The sequence below is a fragment of the Humulus lupulus genome, chromosome 1, assembly GCF_963169125.1.
Source record: "Humulus lupulus chromosome 1, drHumLupu1.1, whole genome shotgun sequence".
Lineage (NCBI taxonomy): Eukaryota > Viridiplantae > Streptophyta > Magnoliopsida > Rosales > Cannabaceae > Humulus > Humulus lupulus.
This window is the reverse complement of record NC_084793.1, coordinates 13,939,170-13,958,397: the sequence shown is the minus strand read 5'-3', so window position 1 is coordinate 13,958,397 and position 19,228 is coordinate 13,939,170. Positions and strand designations below refer to the sequence as shown.

The window sequence follows — 19,228 nt, the reverse complement described above, 5'->3', positions numbered from 1 at the left end:
ATAATTTGGAACTTAAAGTATTACTATAGAAAAATGTTGTTAGTTAGTTTTAGTTTCCGTTGCTGTTTGTTACAGCTTTGTTTGTTTAGTTTTCTGCCTATATATAAACTAAGGCATATGTTTACTATACACAGAGTTTTACAATTCAATAAAACAACTTCTTTTTTCTCCTTCTGTTATGGTATCAGAGAACACATCTCAACCTCATGGCTCGCACTCGACACAACTCTTCTGCAAGCCTCAGAGATTCTCCTCACGCACTGCTTGAAGATGCTCAACCTTAGTCCCAGATACCTGAAGCTCCGACCTCCAACAACAATGGTGGACACAACTCTGCTTCAAATCGATTCGCTCCATTGGAAAATCTTGATCGTACTCCACTTGAAGATGCCAACAATCCGTATTTCTTGGGTAATGGAGATCAGCCGAGCCTCATTCTTGCCTCACCCCCATTAACGAACAAGAACTTTCAACAGTGGTGTCAGAACTTCATGATATCGATTGGAGCAAAGAATAAATCAAATTTCCTCAATGGATCTCTTCCCCAAACCTCCCTCGATGATTCCCATTTCAATTCTTGGCAACGTTGCAATCAAATGATCATATCTTGGATCATTCATTCGGTCTCCCTAGATATCAAGAGCAGTATCATGTTCTTGAATTCTGCAGCTGCTATGTGGGTGGAACTAAACATTCGGTTTAATCAAAGGAATGGGCCACGACTTTTTGAACTTCGACAAACCCTCATTCGTCTCCATCAAGGTGATGATTCAGTCAGCTCATATTTTACCAAGTTGAAGGCTATATGGGATGAAATTAATGAAATTTGCCTAAGAACTCCTTGCACTTGTGTTGCTGCTGCCGCTAATCTTGATTCTCACAATCAAGAACAGGTTTTGCAATTTCTTATGGGTCTTAATGAATCATATCATGCTGTTAGGGCTCAAGTTTTGTTGATTGACCCATTACCTTCCTTGTCCAAAGTATTTTCTATGATTATACTAGAAGAAAGACAAATGAATCTTGGTCCTTCTATAAATCCCAATATAAATGCTGCCTCTACCACAAATCAGATACCTAATCCCCCAACAAACCAGGTTCCTAATCCTCTTCTCCCAAACCACCTTCCACCCCGTGCTAAGAAGCTACGTCCCACCTGCACCCATTGCCAAAAACCAGTTCATCTCAAAGAGAAGTGTTATTTTCTTCATGGCTTTCCACCTGGTTATGGTACTCAAAGGAAACCCAACACTCCTCAAAGACTTCATCATTCTCAAAATGCTCAACAATCCCACAGACCTTTTGTTCACCAAGCAACTGCCTCTCCCACACATGACCTTGTCCTTCCTTCTAATGCATCCATTCAGGGCTTAATATCTCTTTTGAGTCAGCAAGTACAACACAACAATTCCTCTGTGGCAACCACTCAACCTCTGGTGTCAAATTTTACTGGTAACTCCATCCCTTTCTCCAATTTACTTTGGATTATCGACAGTGGAGCCACTCATCACATCTGTTATGATATAAATTGTTTCTCTTTTTTTCATTCCACTACTATTGCTAACTCAATCATCTTACCAAATGGCTTCAAAATTAGTGTTAAAAAATCTGGTACTGTCCAACTAAATGAGCATCTGAAATTACATAATGTTTTATATGTACCAACATTCAAGTACAACTTGCTCCCAGTTTCTGCTTTATTAACATCTAATGATTACTCAATTTTCTTTTCTTCATCTAATTTCTCTATGCAAGCACTATCTCTGAACAAGACGATTGGGATTGCTGAAAGGATTGGTCATTTATACTTCCTGCATCATCATCCTCATTTTTTGTTTTCTTGTTCATCTGTAAACTCTCAAACCTCATGTAAAGATGTTCATAAATGGCATACTCGTCTTGAACATCCTTCATTGTTTGTTACAAATTCACTCAATAAATATTTGAACTTTTTACCTTCTGCTTTACCTTCTCCTTGCAATATTTGTCATTTAGCTAAACAAAGAAAATTACCCTTTATATCTCCACAAAACAGGGCACCTGCTGCTTTTGACCTTATTCACATGGATATATGGGGTCCTTTTCACATTGTTAGCATAGAAGGTTTAAGATTTTTTCTAACTATTGTTGATGATAACACTAGATTTACGTGGGTATACATGCTAAAGAGTAAATCTGATGTTCATCTGATCATACCTCAGTTTTTTTCATTCATTTCCACTCAATTTTCAGCTACTATAAAGGCCATTGGATGTGATAATGCAAACAAATTGAACTTGATTTCTTTTTATGCCATTAAAGGCATCCAATTATTTCATTCTTGTGTATAACGACCTAAACAAAATTCAGTTGTCGAAAGAAAGCACCAACACATATTAAATGTTGCTAGAGCTCTTGCTTTTCAATCTCATATTGCTTTACCTTATTGGAGTTACATGATACATACAGCTGTTTCCCTTATCAATAAAACTCCTTCAGCTTTATTTCAGTTTAAAACTTCCTTTGAAATGTTGTATCGTAAAGCTCCTTCTTATGAACATTTAAGAAATTATGGTTGTCTTGCTTATGCCTCCACTTTAACTAGTAAAAGGCACAAATTTTCTCCTCGGGCTAGTGCTTGTATTTTCATTGGCTACCCTAATGGGATGAAAGCTTATACCTTATTAGATATTGAAACTCATCAAATATTTCATTCTAGAGATGTTATATTTCATGAAACTATTTTTCCTCTCAAAACTGACACTTCTATTGACTGTTTCACTCAGTTTTTCTCTTATGACAATATCTCTTCACCTTCACTTTCTACCATTCCTACTATAGGCACTGAAGCTAATCCTATTCCCACCACAACTACTCCATCAATTCCAAATCTGAACCACAATTCACAGCATCAGCAAGTTCCTGTAGGATGTTCCCAACCTCCTGTCTCTGCTAATAACTCCACCAAGTCTGGTCGCTCAATTTATCGACCAGCTTATTTGAAGGATTATGTTTGTGAGTCTTCTACTGAACATCCTCTATCTAATTTCCTCTCTTATGAAAAGTTTCAACCACATTTTCGCAATGCTATTCTGGCTACTCATTCTATCATCGAGCCTACTTCTTTTACTGAAGCATCAAAAGATCCTAAATGACAATCAGTCATGATTGATGAGATCAATGCTCTTATAGCTAACAACACATGGACCATTGTCCCTATTCCCCAAGGCCAACATGCTATTGGCAATAAGTGGGTATATAAAATAAAATACAAATCCAATGGTGATATAGACCGGTACAAAGCACATCTAGTAGCAAAGGGTTATACCCAACAACTAGGCATAGATTACCTTGAAACTTTTGCTCCAGTAGCAAAGTTTAACACTTTAAAACTCTTACTTGCTCTAGCTGCCATTAAAAACTGGAAATTACACCAAATGGATATCAATAATGCTTTTTTGCATGCTGATTTAAATGAAGATGTTTACAAGAAACTTCCTCAAGGTTTCACACCTAAGGGGGAGTTTCCATCTAATGTTGTTTGTAAGTTAAACAAAAGCTTGTATGGTTTGAAGCAAGCTTCACGCCAATGGTATGCAAAACTAAGTACTACTCTTATCAATGATGGCTTCAAACAATCTCCTTCTGATCATTCTCTATTCATAAGAACAACGTCTACCAATTTTTTAGCTGTTTTAATATATGTTGACGACATTGTCATTGCTAGTAACAATGATCTTGATGCAGCTACTTTTAAAGCTAAGTTAAATTCTAGCTTTCAACTTAAGGATCTTGGTCCTTTACGCTTCTTTCTTGGTCTAGAGATTGCTCGCTCTACAAATGGTATTTCTATTTCACAACGTCCTTTTACTTTACAACTTTGAAGTGAGACAGGATATCTAGGTGCTAAAGCTTCCTCAACACCAATGGAACCAAATATTAAGCTTAGTGCCAACAAGGGGGATGTTCTTATTGATCCTACTTCTTATAGAAGTCTCATTGGTAAGTTAATTTTCTTAACAATAACATGACTTGCTATTTCTTATGCTGTCAATAGGTTAAGTCAATATCTTAGTGACCAACGACAACCTCATATGCAAGCTGCCCAAAGAATTCTACAATATCTCAAAGGCACTCTAGGACAAGGCTTGTTTTTCCCTTCAAAATCACAACCTCATCTCACAGCCTATGCTGAAACTAACTTGTCTCTTTCAGATTTACAACTCAAAGTATTCTCTGATGCTGATTGGGCCACTTGCCCGGATACAAGACGCTCCATTACTGGTTTTTGCGTTTTTTTGGGCCAATCCCTATTCTCATGGAAGTCCAAGAAACAAACTACTGTCTCTCGTTCCTCTGTTGAAGCAGAATATAGAGCAATGACTAACACCACTTGTGAAATACTATGGTTGCTTGCTCTCCTCCAAGCTTTTGGTATACCTCATCCACAACCAGCTATATTATATTGTGATAATAACACTGCCATACACATTTAAGAGAATCCCGTATTCCGTGAGCGCACCAAACATGTGGAAATTGATTGCCATATTGTCCTGGACAAAGTCCAAAATGGTCAGCTCAAGTTAGTTCATGTCTCTTCCAACAACAATGTAGCTGATATTTTTACAAAGCCTCTGTTTCCTTCTCATTTTCATAGCTTACTGTCTAAGATGAGTGTCATCAATCTGTACCACTCACCTTAAGGGGGAGTATTACAATAGAAAAATGTTGTTAGTTAGTTTTAGTTTCCCTTGCTTTTTGTTACAACTTTGTTTGTTTAGTTTTCTGCCTATATATAAACAAGGCATATGTTTAGTCTACACAGAGTTTTATAATTCAATAAAACAACTTCTTTTATCTCCTTCTGTTATAAAGAAAGTGTGAAAGAAAGAAAGAAAAACCTAATTACCGGATATATATTCAAAGCTAGACATTAAAATCTATGCAAAGGAACGAGGATGTTTTTTTTTATAAATATGATTTTTATGCTATTATTTAACAAAAATATGGAGATTATATTTTTCCTAATTTGTAAGAGAAAATTTATTAAAGAAAAAAACAAAGTATGAGAAATACAATTGTTAACTAACTAAATATGTGAAATTTGATTAAGAGTAAAATTATGAAATAAACTAATTTTATACAAAAAAAAAAAAAAAAATAGAAACTAAACTTATAAAAGTGAAAATTCTTAGAAAAATCTACTGAATAATTTTTTTTGGAAAAAAAAATATTTTTGCAAACTTTATTACAAAACCTATATAATATAATTTCCTAAAAAATAAATGCAAAAAATATAATTATCTCGAATAACAGCAAAATAGGACTTGTATTAATAATATTATAAAAATGAAATCATCAATAACATTATGGGTCCGTTTGGTAAAATTTTTGTTTTTTAATTTTTTAAACACAAAAATAGAAATATTAATTATTTTTTATTTTTTTATTTTTACAACATGAAAATATGTTTGGTAACTATTTTTGTTTTTTGTTTTTAAAGACAAAAAATAATAAACGTGTTTGATAACTTTTATTTTTATTTTTTGTTTAACAATGTGATGTGTTAATTTGAAGAAGAGAAAGAAAAAATGAAAACTGTTTAAAAAAATTTTGAAAGTGAAAATTTTCTATTTTCAAAATTTAATAAATTTTGTTTAAAATTTAAAAAAATAAAAAATAAAAATAGAGTTACTAAACGTTATTTTATGTTTAATTGTCAAATTTTTAATTAAATAAATAATTTTTTTTTTAATAATTACCAACAGCACCTATATATTTGCCCCCACAAAAAAACAAAATAACATTATATGTATTTGATTGGATGATACGTACAGACTCACAGTCACAGGCTTTTTTTTGTCCTTTTTAAATGAACCATATAAAATACGGCGACACACTGGCATGGGAAGTGAAAGCATAAATAATTTGTAATATTTAATTAATTAAGATTTTGAAAACTAAACATAAAATAATATTTAGTAACCTTATATTTATTTATTATTTTAAAAATATTAATTAAAATTGATTAAATTTTGAAAACAAAAATTTTTCATTTTCAAAATTTTTTTAAACCGTTTTTACTTTTTATTTTTTTTTCATTCTCTTATTCAAATCAACACTTCATATTGTATTATTAAACAAAAAAATAAAAATAAAATTGATCAAAGAAATTTATTATATGTTATTTTTAAAAACAAAAAGCAAAAATAGTTACAAAACATAAAAAAAATAAAAATAAAAATAATATTTACATTTTTGTGTTTAAAAAATTCAAAAATAAAATTTTTACCAAACACAATCAATACAATATTTTTAATTAAATAAATGGTTTAAATCTTTTAGACTATTATTTTCTTATTTATTTGTAAATTTTAGTAACAAATTTTTAAATTAAAATTATAAATAATTTATCAAACTAACAATTCATAATAAATATATAATTATTCTGCTTAACAATTAAATTGTTATATTTAATATTTTTTTATCAAAATTATTTATAAAGGTCCATTTAAAATGATTTACAAAACGCGAGATAAAAAAAATAATTTGTTAATATACAATGTCTAAACAATTAATATTACAAAACATAGAGTAAAATAAATATAAATTATTAATAAATAATAGCGAAAAGTAGAGGAGAATAGGAGAGGATTAAGGATAAAGTTTCCAGGCAGCTGATGCCATTTTTTTAATTATTAATATATTCTTTGAAAGAACCAAGCCAAGCTTCTATTGTTGTCTACTAATTAGTTTGTCAGAAACCGAAGCGTCTCTAATTCTATGAATAATTACCCATGACAACCTTTTCCCTTCTTTCTTACAAAAAATATCAATTTTTTTTCCAATCAATACACAAACGTCACTCTTCGTATTAAAAAAAATTGCACAAACGTCACTCCAAATTCAGCCTCACTAATTCATCAGTAATTAAATATAGTGAATTTTTTTAAAGTATAATCTCAAACCTAAATTTAAATTAAATAAATTTAAAGAAAGTACTAAGTAGTTTCTTATAAAATTGGGTTATATTAATTTATTTTTTTATTGTTTGTAAGTTGGGAAATTAATTAATTATTATATAAAAAGTACAGTACAGTAAAAAAACAACCGGACAGTAATTGCATACAGTTTTATGAAACAACTAGTTGGAGTGCGTGACACGCTTAATAAGGCGTTCATCAAAGCAGCAAGGGAAAGTGGCATAATTAGTAAATTCTACAAAACTTAGGGATAGTTGAGTAATTTGACAAATTTTTCCTAATTACCGGTTCTATCCTCAGAGAGCACTGACGGTTGCGCTTCCCCGCTTCTATAAGTACCCCACCACAGTCACAGCACAAACCCCACGCCATTTTCGTTATCCACTCACTCTAATTTCTCTCTCCTAGGGTTTCGATTCTCTTCTCCCTCACTCTCTAGAATCTTCGCTTTCTCTTCTCTCTTTTTCCAGTTTCGATGGCCCAGCAGGAGGTTCAGAACGGAGGAGGAGTCGAGAAAGATGCAGCACCTGCCGTGGCTACCGTGACCTTTACGGCCGTGAAGCCTCAGATATCCGTTGAGGCACCTAAGGCAAGCGACGCCGTTCAGTTTTACAAGGCTGCGTTTGGAGCCGAGGAGGTTGGCCGGACCATGCACTCTAAGCGTAAGGCTGAGCAAGAGACCCCTCTCATTCTCTCAGCTGAGCTCACGGTTGCTGGCTCCACTATTCTTGTCTCTGATCTCATCGCAGACTCGGCCTCTCCGTAAGTCTTTCTATCTTTGTTCGGTCATGACCGTTTTTGTGACCTTTGATCTACTGTTTGCGTTAGCTTCTAGGCTAGCTTCGTTTTGCATCTCTTTTTTGGATTAATGTCCGTACTTCTATTGTATTGCTTTGCGCGTTTTGGTTTATAGCATTTTCTTATATTCTCTCTGATATAGCGTTTGTTTCTCGTCTGTTTTTGTTTTTAATATTTGTTTTTATTTTTAATATTTGTTTTTATTTTTAATGTTTGTTTTTATTTTTGTCATTTATGCTTTTGTTTTGGAATTTTCTCGTGCTTTAGATCTGTGGTTCTTGTCTTTATCTAGCTCTTTTGCTTCATTTTTTGGGTTCGTTTGTGTGCCCTCGATGTACGGCCACTGGTTTTTTTTTTTTGCTTTTATCTGTTATGTTTGTTCTCTATAATTTTATTAAATTTATTACCTCTGCAATTTGAACCTTCTCTCTTGCTTTTTGCCTATTTTCTGTACGCTATCTTCCGTTATGTTTTTTAAACTCTATTTAAGATTTTGTTTTCGCATGGTTGTATCAGTGTCAAGTCAGGGGGATCTGGTGGAGTAATGCTTTGCCTGGAGACTGAGGACGTCGCCGCTGCCATCGCTAAGGCCGTGAGCGCCGGAGCTGTAGCTGAAGGAGAGGTCGTCGAGGGTGAAGGCGCGTGCTGCGGTGGGAGCGTGGGGAAGGTCACGGACCCTTACGGATTCTCCTGGCTCATCTGTTCTCCAGCCAAGAAGTGTGCTACTGTGGATGCTTAAAAGCCGTCTGATCTAATCTGATAAGATTGTTTACTGTGTATTTTCTAAGCTTTTGTAGTGCTAGTGAGTGAAGATGTGGGGCCTCGTATCAGGATATGGTTTCTCTTACCTTTCAGGACTTGGTTTAATCATAGGGTTTTAGGCTTATTATGTAGTATTTTGATACGGTCATGATACCTGATCTGTCTTTGATTTTGAATTAGACAAACCAATCAAGCACATCTTTTAACCGACAGCTGTCTCCTTTTTATCTAATTACGTTTTATTTTAACTATACTTTTTTCAACTACGAAGGGTATTTCTTACTTTTTTTATATGCCTTTGCACTCTGGGATTATTTCTACGTTTTTGGGGTGCCTATTGATGCTTAATTTTTTCTAATCGATTTTTATTAGAACTAATTATTATGGTTAAAGGTTGCATATTGGATTGTACGTTGACTACTTTCTATACGTACCCAATAAGGTCGTCGCACGAGTCAAGCGTGTGACGTGCTAGTCTTTTTCTTTTGGTTTGAAATATATAAATTATTGTAATAATCTATTATCTCGTCTGATGTGGCTCAACCGGAGGGTTTGGTTCCGAAGTGGTCCTAGTCGCCGTAGTTAGAGGCCTGATCTAATGGGGTCATTTGCCATGAAAGGGTCGTGGTATTCTCGTGAGTAAGCAGTGTAGCTACTCGGGAAAGGTGCTTATGGCAGTTTTAGTAGGGGGAAAATAAATAAATTATCAAAAAGTTGATATTCGCTCAATGACTGCATTTATAACAGGGCTCATTTATGATTCTGTTTAATGTTGGTTTTGGTCGTTATTGCTGTATTTTAGTCTCTGAAAATTCAATTTCTGAGCCGGGAGGGATTATAAGAAGAGATTCATAACTAAGTGAAAAAAAAATAAAATTATCTGATCACGAGTTCTATGATTATTGAGGTTTAGCAGAACCAGTAGTAGATGTAATGTTGGTTTGGAGCCACACAATTTTATAAAATAAATAGTTCTCTTTATTAAAGTGAAACTAAAATACATGTTTTCTCAACCTCTTTGTGTAATCGTGATAGCAAGTTTTTAAAAACAAAGCCAAGATAGGAAGAAAATACAGTATGTATTAACAATTCATGTTCCTTGTGTCCATAAATTCAAAAATCGAGTATGTATATATCCATCACTCATTTACTCTAGCTAATCTAAGTTCTAACCATAGCCTCTTCTTTAAAAAAAAATCCAATGCCAAATGTGCCCGAAGAAGAAGAGTCCAAAAGTAAACGAGCCCTCTGACTGCTTAAAAAAAACACCATCGGTATCAAGAAAAATGAAAAAGGAAAAGAAATAGAGTTCAACCATAAAAGTTGATTTTAATTTTTAATGAAAATTTATTTGGTCTATCTTTCCATTGCAAAAAGAATATGAAAGTACCCATACCCACCCCGCGAGTATCACAAAGAACTAACATTTTAAAGTTTATAATTGATATGTAATCAACAGCCAGGTGGCCAAACTTATGATAGTGTCATAAGGTATATTGATAGAATTTTTGTGTATGTATATGTATAAATATATATATAAGTATATTGTTAAGAAAAAAAGTTTAGAAGATACCAAAATAATCTTGTTTAGTATATTATTTTTTGCTCTTGATTGTGTGGAATGGATTGCTTTTTTTCTTTGCTAATTTAGAATGAAGTAAATTATATATAACTACTTTATTTCTTTTAATCTTGAAAACAGCTATGGATCCATACATGCAATGTAGATTGGCCTTACAGGATAATATAGAATCATTTACAAATATGTTGATGAATGATAATGGTGAAATGAAAACTCGAGGTCCTACACAAATGCGTGAAATATGGGGGAACCATGATGGAGAGAAGATAAAAATCACATGCAACAATTTTGGACAGCCATATGATAAAAGTGCAAGCAAAATTTCAAGCTTTATTGGGACATTAGTAAGAGATGGAAAAAATGCTCAAATTAATTATAAAACTTGGCATGAGGTACCTGCTAAATACAAACTTGGAATGTGGAAAATTATACAGGTATTAATTATTGTTTTCATGATTATTTAATTTGTTATTTTATGTTAAAATTTGAAGTAGGTATTATGTAATTTCAATATTTGTTTATTGTATTTATTGCTACCTAATATATTTAAATTTGTGAATGATCATTGTTTTAATTCTTGTAGGAAAAATTTGAAATTCTTCCTCAAGCTAAGAATTGGACTTTCAGAACGTTTGGTAGGAAACTTAGAGCTCGGAAATCTTATCTTAAAAAAACTTATTATTTGGAGCACTTATCTTTTGAGGAGCAAAATAAATATAAAGACAAACGAGTATATGATGACCAATGGGAGGAACTAATAAAATATTGGGCAACAGAAAATGCAATGGTATTTTTCATTCAAACTTTTATTAACTTGCATTATTTTTATTATATTTCAAGAAGTTTTTACTAACTACATTTTAATCTTTAATATTCTTTTAGAGAAAGAGTGCTAAAAACAAGATTAGTCGTGCAGAAAAAAAATACAACCATACAACTGACACAAAGAGTTTTGCTCAACTTAGAGCATTATAGGTAAAATTTATTTAGTATTTCAACATTAAGATTTGAATATTGTTTCAAAATTAGGTAAATTTCATTGCTTTTGAATTTAAACAATATGTTCTTTTGTAGAAAAAGGATGGTGCAAGTACACCAACACGTGCAACCATGTTCAAAATATGTTACTCAAAAAAAGATAAGAGCATTGCTAATGAGAAAACAAAAGAAGCAATGGTATGATCCACTTCTTCTTAATTAATGTGTTATTTCATGCTTGCTAGTTTAGCTTAATCTTAACTTACATATTTACAATATTAAATCAATGACAGTTACAATTACAAGAGAAAGAAGAACTGAATGAAGATGCATCAAAAGAAAAGAGTAAAAATGACGTTTTTTCTGAAGTTATGGGTAAAGAAAAACATGGATTAGTTCGCATGTATGAATTTGGTGTTTGCCCATCTGATGTGTAGAAGGATAAATCAACTTGGAGAAGAAACCAAAACGAGTATGTAGATACTCTACAGTAAAAAATAAATAATCTAAGATCTCAAGTTCAAATTCTTACTAAGACTATTTTGAGCAAGCAAAATAATGGCAATGACATATCACTTCAGGTTAGTCAAACTACTAATTTTTCATTTATTTTGATTATTGAAAATAAGTTTTACTAACTACATTAAATTTATTTATGTGCAGCATTTACATTGTAATGAAAAGGCTACATCTTCACATATGGTTAAGATTTATTTTATTTTATTGATTTTAAGTTACTAACCTATAAACTATATATAGTTATTTTGCTAATTTATTGTTATATATGTAGGCCATAAATGCTAGTACCTTACATAACAAAGAAACTCAACATCAACTATGGTTTTCATCTTCAGCATATGATACTCCTGTTGTTGAGGTACTGCTACTATATTATAATTTTTAAAAACTATTTAAGTGCATCCTCCACTATTGAAATTATTCATTTATAAATGATACATGTAGGTTGGAGAAGTAGTCAATCTTAAGAGTGCCACCAGTGAGCTTGAAACAATTGCTATTGGTATCGTTATAAGTAGAGATCCATCAAAAGAAGTTGGAGGAAAAAAGCTCGGATCCTTTTTTTCTGAAGTTATAGTACAAGTTCCTATTAAGCTCGACGAACAACTGATTAAATCATATGGATATTTTAAGACAATTGGTCAAGTTGTTGGAGCGCCTATTGCATGGCCAACAACATTTGTGATAAGTTAAATAAAAAAATTAGAACTAATTGTTTTCCATATAAAATGTCATTATATATATGTGTATACAAATAATTACATATGCTTGCTATTCTCTTGCAGGTTCCAAGGGAATCAGATACACAACTTGGTGACTCAATGCTTTGATTTTATGTTGTAGAAATTAAACTCATGTATGCATTTTTTTTGTTGGTGTTTATTTCAATGTTTTTGTACATAGAAGTTTGTTGTTGTTGTTGTTTTAAAAAATGTTATTTTGCTACAATTATTTATTATTGACAATATTTATATGTCATTTATTAGGATATATTTATTGTGAATATTTTTTAAGTTAAATTTGTATAAAAATATTTCAAAAAAAAAAAATATTTAATACATGCAAAATAAAACAGATGATTTAAATGTCAAAGATGTGCTTAATATTCTTTTAAATATATTTAAAAAATACTTTAATAACATGTTTACAAATGTCACAAAACTATATTAGTGAAATTTGTACAAATGTCACTAAAATTCTTTTTAATATAAAGAATAAATATAAAATTTATTATAATAAATAATATAGTGATATTTGAAAATGCTATTAATTATCATTTAGTGACATTTTTAAATGTTATTAAAAAATTACTATAGTTACATTTGAAAATGTCATTACCTTTTACTCATACTGACATATTTTACATTCGCTACAAATGTCACAAAATCAATATTTGATCTATCGTTTTAAACATCTTTTATATGCGTATAGTATAAAACTAGATGTAAATGTATGAAAAAAAAATAATAGAAGTAACATTTGGTGCCAAGTTTCTTTCACTTTCCCTCTACTTAGTTCTTTTCTGCAACTTAATTTTTTTAAAAGATATATATATATATTTATATATAATTTGGTGATATGCTTTTGGTTTTAAAAACTTGTCCTCATTCAAACCTATCAGCAACCCATTAAAGATAAAAGAATACCAATAAAATATCATTGATGACTAGACGAACATATGTGATAAGCATCATTATGAAAAAATAGAGTCAATACAATGGAGATAACTAGACGAACATATGTGATAAGTATCCCAAGAAAGTGCCAATTTACTAAAGAGTGATTTACTCCACCGAAAATAATTTAAAAAAAAAATGGTTAGATCACTTGTTCCGGATTTTGCTTAAATAATCAAGACAGATCTCCCCAATAACATTCCGATTATTCAAACTTTTACATAATTCCAGGCTTTATTATTATTATTTGTGTAATACAATCATCTTTTTCCTTGTACATTATAATTATTGGCGGAGCTAGAGATAAATATCAGGAAGCAAAACAATTTTTTCCCAATAAAAATTATATAGAAATACATTTTTTTAAAAAATTTCTTGTACTAAAATTAAAAGAAAAAAAAAAAGTAGGGCAACTGTAGCCACCTCAGTCCCCTATACACATACTTCATAATAAAGTGTAATTATTAGAGCACTCCCACCATCTCATATACTCTATTATTTAAAATACATCTCTAAAATTCTATTTTCTTTATTTTACATCAAAATTGTCCAGTACACCATATATTAGTTTATCAATATATTTATTTACATAATTTAAATATTATATCCTTAAGTATTTTTATTTTTTAAAATAATAAAAAAAATAAAAACTAATAAATTTAAGAGAGAAAAAAGAAAAGTGAATAAAAAGTTAGACAAAAAAATATTTAAATGAACTCTTAAAAATTTATTAATGTAGAGAAGAAAATAAAAAATATAAATTTTTTTTATTTTAGAGAATTAGCTTAAGAGAGCTATTAGATGGTAATTTTAACAATTTTCTCTATAATTATAGAGAATTCTCCCTTTAGCTATTGGGAATGTTCATAATACGAGGAAGTATATGCATTTTTTTTCTTTGTAAAAGGCCATAATGTTATTGTATTTCCAAGGTTAGAAGCAAGAAGGGGTAATTGGGGCCGTATTTGCACATGTATTTTAACTTTAATTTAATTTTTACTCTAATAATTTAATTTATCTAAAAAGATCAAGTTTTCATGATTGTACTGCATTGATGGTGTTTCTATGCTCTTGCGATGCAATCATAGAAACTTGATTTTTGGCTAAAACGATATTTTTTCGATGAAAAATTGATGCAATTTCGATGCTCTTGCAATACAATCATGAAACTTGATTTTATGCTAAAATGATATTTTTTCGATGCAAAATCGATGCAATTTTAAAGCAAAATCAATGATATTTTGATGCAAAATCGATGGTGTTTCTGTTGGGAAAACTTATACATGATCTATATTTATTTCCATATAGATCTAATATTAAACAAGTTAATATGAAACAACCTAGAACATGTTTCTAAAATTGAATTCAAAGAGAAATAATGATAATAATACTTACATTATATGCAGTGGAATAATAAAGTCATTCCTTCAGTTTCTCTAACCCTTGTATCTTTTTTGTCGCAGATTATTACCAAGAAATTGAACCGATCTTCAATTTTTTTCACAGTCTTCCAAAGTATTCTTAGAATCACCTAGACTAGAGTGGGCAATTCTCAACACATGAGATAAATACAATGAGAAGAAGAGAAAAGAACAATAAGACTTAGAAAATGATTTATATTTAGAGAGAATCTAAAATATATCAGAAACTTGTGTTTTGATTTTTGTTTTCAACTATTTCTCAATATTCATTTTATAGACATAATTAAGTCATTTATTTAATTAAAAATCAATAAAATAATAGCCAATTAACAACCCTAGGTCGAAATTATCATAGGCTTTAGGCCCATGAAATTTCCCATTTGATTATAAGCCCGTTGGACTTAAAATCAAGGCATGTATTATTTTCTATTGATTTAATTAATTAATTAAATAATTATTCAAACCCTTTATCAAATTAATTATTTATAATTTGAACCTTGATTTAAACTTATTTATTAATTTAGATACAAATTTATCTTAATTAATAAATCTACCCTAATTTCTCATTTCTTCTCTATATTGTATAACTCTGTGAAACTATCCAAAATTGACCCGGTCAACTTTGATTATTAAATAAATTAATTGAGACTATCTAGATGATTTTATCCAAGGTACAGTGGGGAACATTGGCCTATGAAATCTAGCTCCCATAAGTTATCATAATTCTAACAAATAAATTTACTAACTTATTAATTTCTCGTGACTCCACTAAAAGCTCGGAATGACTAGAATAGATAATAACTGTATGTTTACTTATCATTTCTACTGTCAATATCAGTCATGTCCAATGTAACAAATACATTTGATCTTATCTATTTTGCTAATTATCTGGAAAGAACATAACACTACAATGTGTAAATAGATCATATCGTAGATTTGGAAGTCAGTGTAAATCCTGTGCACACTACAAGAAAAAGAGTCTACAGCAACGTCTTTTGTCGTCGCTATAAAGCAATAAGTCGTTGCCAAAACTGCGTCGCTGTAGGTCTGTATGTGTAGAAATCTACAGCAACGACAAAACAGAGTCGTCGCAGTAGTGCTTTACTACATCGACGACATGTCGGTCGCAGTAGGAAATCTGTTTTTCGGTTTGGACGGGTATATTACGACGACATGTCGTCGCTGTTAGTGGTGCAAAATTTGAAAATTTGAATTTCAAAAACTTCTACAGCGACGACATGTGGTCGTTGTAGGTCCGTCGACCGCTCCATCTACAGCGATGACATGTCGTTGCGGAATAGTGCGTGGGTTTATATACCTACAGCGACGACATGTCGTTGCTATAATGTCACGAAAACTCAGATATTCATGTTCAGCGTGCACCCTACGGCGACAACATGTCGTCGCTATAGGTATACAATTTTTTTAAATATATTTAATTAATTATATTGATTACAAATTATTTAATAAAATATTAAATATTAATTAAATAAATAATTAAAACCAATTTAATTAATTAAATAATAAAACCAATTCAAAAATATTCATAGTCTCCAAAATGTAAGATAACAAAACATAAATAATATTGTCTCCAAAATAAAAAAAAACAACACAAAATATTAATAATTTAAAAATAATAATTTAATAAGTCTAAATGTCATCAATTCCAAAGTCATTATCGTCGGGCTGTTGTGGTGGCTGTGGTGGTGGCTGTGGTGGTGGCTGTTATGGTGACTATGGTGGTTGTGGCTACTGTGGTTGAAAGCTTGCCATTATGGACTATATCATGTTCATGTCCAAGTTGACAGGCTCAAATTGTGGAGGTTAGATGTTCGGATTTGTTGTTTGCATGAATGTATTATAAATGTCATCATGAATGTATTATAAAGTTTCATTATGTATATATAGATATTTTATTATAAATTTATTAATGATTGTTATTAATTTCTTTGATAATGATCAAATTATTATTTTAATTTTCACTTTTTTATTTTTTCAAAAATAACAATAGATTTATAATTGTAAAATTATTTTTTTAATTTCCACTTTATGATTTTTTTTTATAAATTTTTATTAGTTGCTTTAAAATTAATTAAAAAATTTAATCACACTAAAATTGTTTTGTAATGTTTAATATTTCTAAATCTACTCAAATTTCAGCAGCATAACAACTGTAATCTAGCCTATCTAAAAATTTAAAATCTGCATAAATACATATAAACCAGTCCCAGATCATACATAAATTTAATACAATCTTTACTTCACAAATAAACAACAAAAACATATAAATTCAAAATATATTATTTAACCTTATACATACAATTTTATAATTTTATGAATATATATTATCAAATTTTATGAATGTATTAAAAAGTTTCATTACAAATATTTAATTATAAATTTATTAATGATTGTTATTAATTTCTTTGATAATTATCAAATTATTATTTTAATTTTCACTTTTTTATTTTTTCAAAAATAACAATAGAGTTTTATAATTGTAATTTTTTTTTTAATTTTCACTTTATAATTTAATGAATATATATTATCAAATTTTATGAATTTATTATAAAGTTTCATTATATATACAAATATTTAATTATAAATTTATTAATGATTGTTATTAATTTCTTTGATAATTATCAAATTATTATTTTAATTTTCACTTTTTTATTTTTTAAAAATTAACAATAGATTTATAATTGTAAAATTATTTTTTTAATTTCCACTTTATGATTTTTTTTATAAATTTTTATTAGTTGCTTTAAAATTAATTAAAAAAATTAATCACACTAAAATTGTTTTGTAATGTTTAAGATTTCTAAATCTACTCAAATTTCGGCAGCATAACGACTGTAATCTAGCCTATCCCAAAATTTAAAATCTGCATAAATATATATAAACCAGTCCCAGATCATACATAAATTTAATACAATCTTTACTTCACAAATAAACAACAAAAACATATAAATTCAAAATATATTATTTAACCTTATATATATATAATTTTATAATTTTATGAATGTATTATAAAGTTTCATTACAAATCTTTAATTATAAATTTATTAATGATTGTTATTAATTTCTTTGATAATTATCAAATTATTATTTTAATTTTAATTTTTTTATTTTTTCAAAAATAACAATAGAGTTTTATAATTGTAATTTTTTTTTAATTTTCACTTGAATATATATTATCAAATTTTATGAATTTATTATAAAGTTTCATTATATATACAAATATTTAATTATAAATTTATTAATGATTGTTATTAATTTCTTTGATAATTATCAAATTATTATTTTAATTTTCACTTTTTTATTTTTTCAAAAATACAATAAAGTTTTATAATTGTAAAATTATTTTCTTAATTTCCACTTTATGATTTTATGAATATATATTATCAAATTTTATGAATTTATTATAAAGTTTCATTCTATATACAAATATTTAATTATAAATTTATTAATGATTGTTGTTAATTTCTTTGATAATTATCAAATTATTATTTTAATTTTCGTTTCGTTATTTTTTCAAAAATAACAATAAAGTTTTATGATTGTAAAATTGTTTTTTTAATTTCCACTTTATGATTTTTTTTATAAATTTTTATTAGTTGCTTTAAAATTAATTAAAAAATTTAATCACACTAACTTTAAATTATTTTGTAATGTTTAATATTTCTAATTCTACTAAAATTTCGGCAGCATAACGGCTGTAATCTAGCCTATCCCAAAGTTTAAAATTTGCATAAATACATATAAACGAGTCCCAAAACATACATAAATTTAATACAATCTTTACTTCACAAATAAACAACAAAAACATATAAATTCAAAACATATTATTTAACCTTATATATATATGTTATCCCCATTTCTTGCCTTGGGCCCGGGACGGTGGTCTAGGCCCACTATCTGGGCAATTGGGGTTGGGCCCAGCCCAGACCCGTTCAGAAGGAAGTGACCGATGTCGACGGTCCAAATGTGGGTCAAGACCCGGACGGTGTCCAGGAAGGATGATCTGGGATGATCATCCGGGAGACGTGCATCTATTTCGGGTTACGGTCGAAATGTACGCAAAACGGTCTCGGAGCCTGGTAAACGATCCGTGACCTGTGTGAATGATCCGGGCTTATGGTAAACGAAGAGGTACAGAGGTAAACGAACTCGGGTCAAGTCCTCAGGGTTGGCAGGATAAAGCGTCCGAGACCTTGACGCCGCCCTATGATGCGTGGGAATTTTCCCCTCTTTTCACCTGCGGAAAAGGCCACCTCGGGATTGCACGCTGCTGGTTCAGACCTGTGCCGCCACTACACTGATTGATCTTGTCCCCTGAATCTGCCTCGTAACTCGGAATGCCCAGACCGAAAGCCCCATTTTGTTGGGTGATAGATAGGTCTTGGGCTGCCCCAGTGGGCTCTAATCATTCTGTCTTTTATATTTTTATCCTTTGAATTGGGCTTCCGATAGAGAAGCCAGGGGTATTTATATCTTCGTTGGGCCCGGGTCAGCCCGGCCCAAGCCTAG

General features: G+C 30.1%; 2 protein-coding genes across 2 annotated transcripts; both read left to right on the top strand.

Moving 5' to 3' along the window:
• Positions 1-7,146: 7,146 nt before the first annotated feature.
• LOC133785890 (uncharacterized protein At5g48480) lies at positions 7,147-8,734 on the top strand. Its single transcript, XM_062225106.1, has 2 exons — positions 7,147-7,724; positions 8,277-8,734. The coding sequence occupies exons 1-2, from the start codon at positions 7,438-7,440 to the stop codon at positions 8,497-8,499; spliced, it is 510 nt and encodes a 169-aa protein (XP_062081090.1). The 5' UTR covers positions 7,147-7,437; the 3' UTR covers positions 8,500-8,734.
• A 1,492-nt stretch (positions 8,735-10,226) lies between these two features.
• LOC133783708 (uncharacterized) lies at positions 10,227-11,519 on the top strand. Its single transcript, XM_062223384.1, has 4 exons — positions 10,227-10,538; positions 10,688-10,891; positions 11,179-11,280; positions 11,376-11,519. The coding sequence occupies exons 1-4, from the start codon at positions 10,227-10,229 to the stop codon at positions 11,517-11,519; spliced, it is 762 nt and encodes a 253-aa protein (XP_062079368.1).
• The last annotated feature ends 7,709 nt before the right edge of the window (positions 11,520-19,228 follow it).

Coding starts and splice junctions, on each gene's coding strand:
- LOC133785890 (XM_062225106.1), top strand. CDS start 7,438: ATGGCCCAGCAGGAGGTTCAGAACGGAGGAGGAGTCGAGAAAGATGCA. Junction 7,725..8,276: donor ATCGCAGACTCGGCCTCTCC/GTAAGTCTTTCT, acceptor TGGTTGTATCAG/TGTCAAGTCAGGGGGATCTG.
- LOC133783708 (XM_062223384.1), top strand. CDS start 10,227: ATGGATCCATACATGCAATGTAGATTGGCCTTACAGGATAATATAGAA. Junction 10,539..10,687: donor GAATGTGGAAAATTATACAG/GTATTAATTATT, acceptor TAATTCTTGTAG/GAAAAATTTGAAATTCTTCC. Junction 11,281..11,375: donor AGAAAACAAAAGAAGCAATG/GTATGATCCACT, acceptor AATCAATGACAG/TTACAATTACAAGAGAAAGA.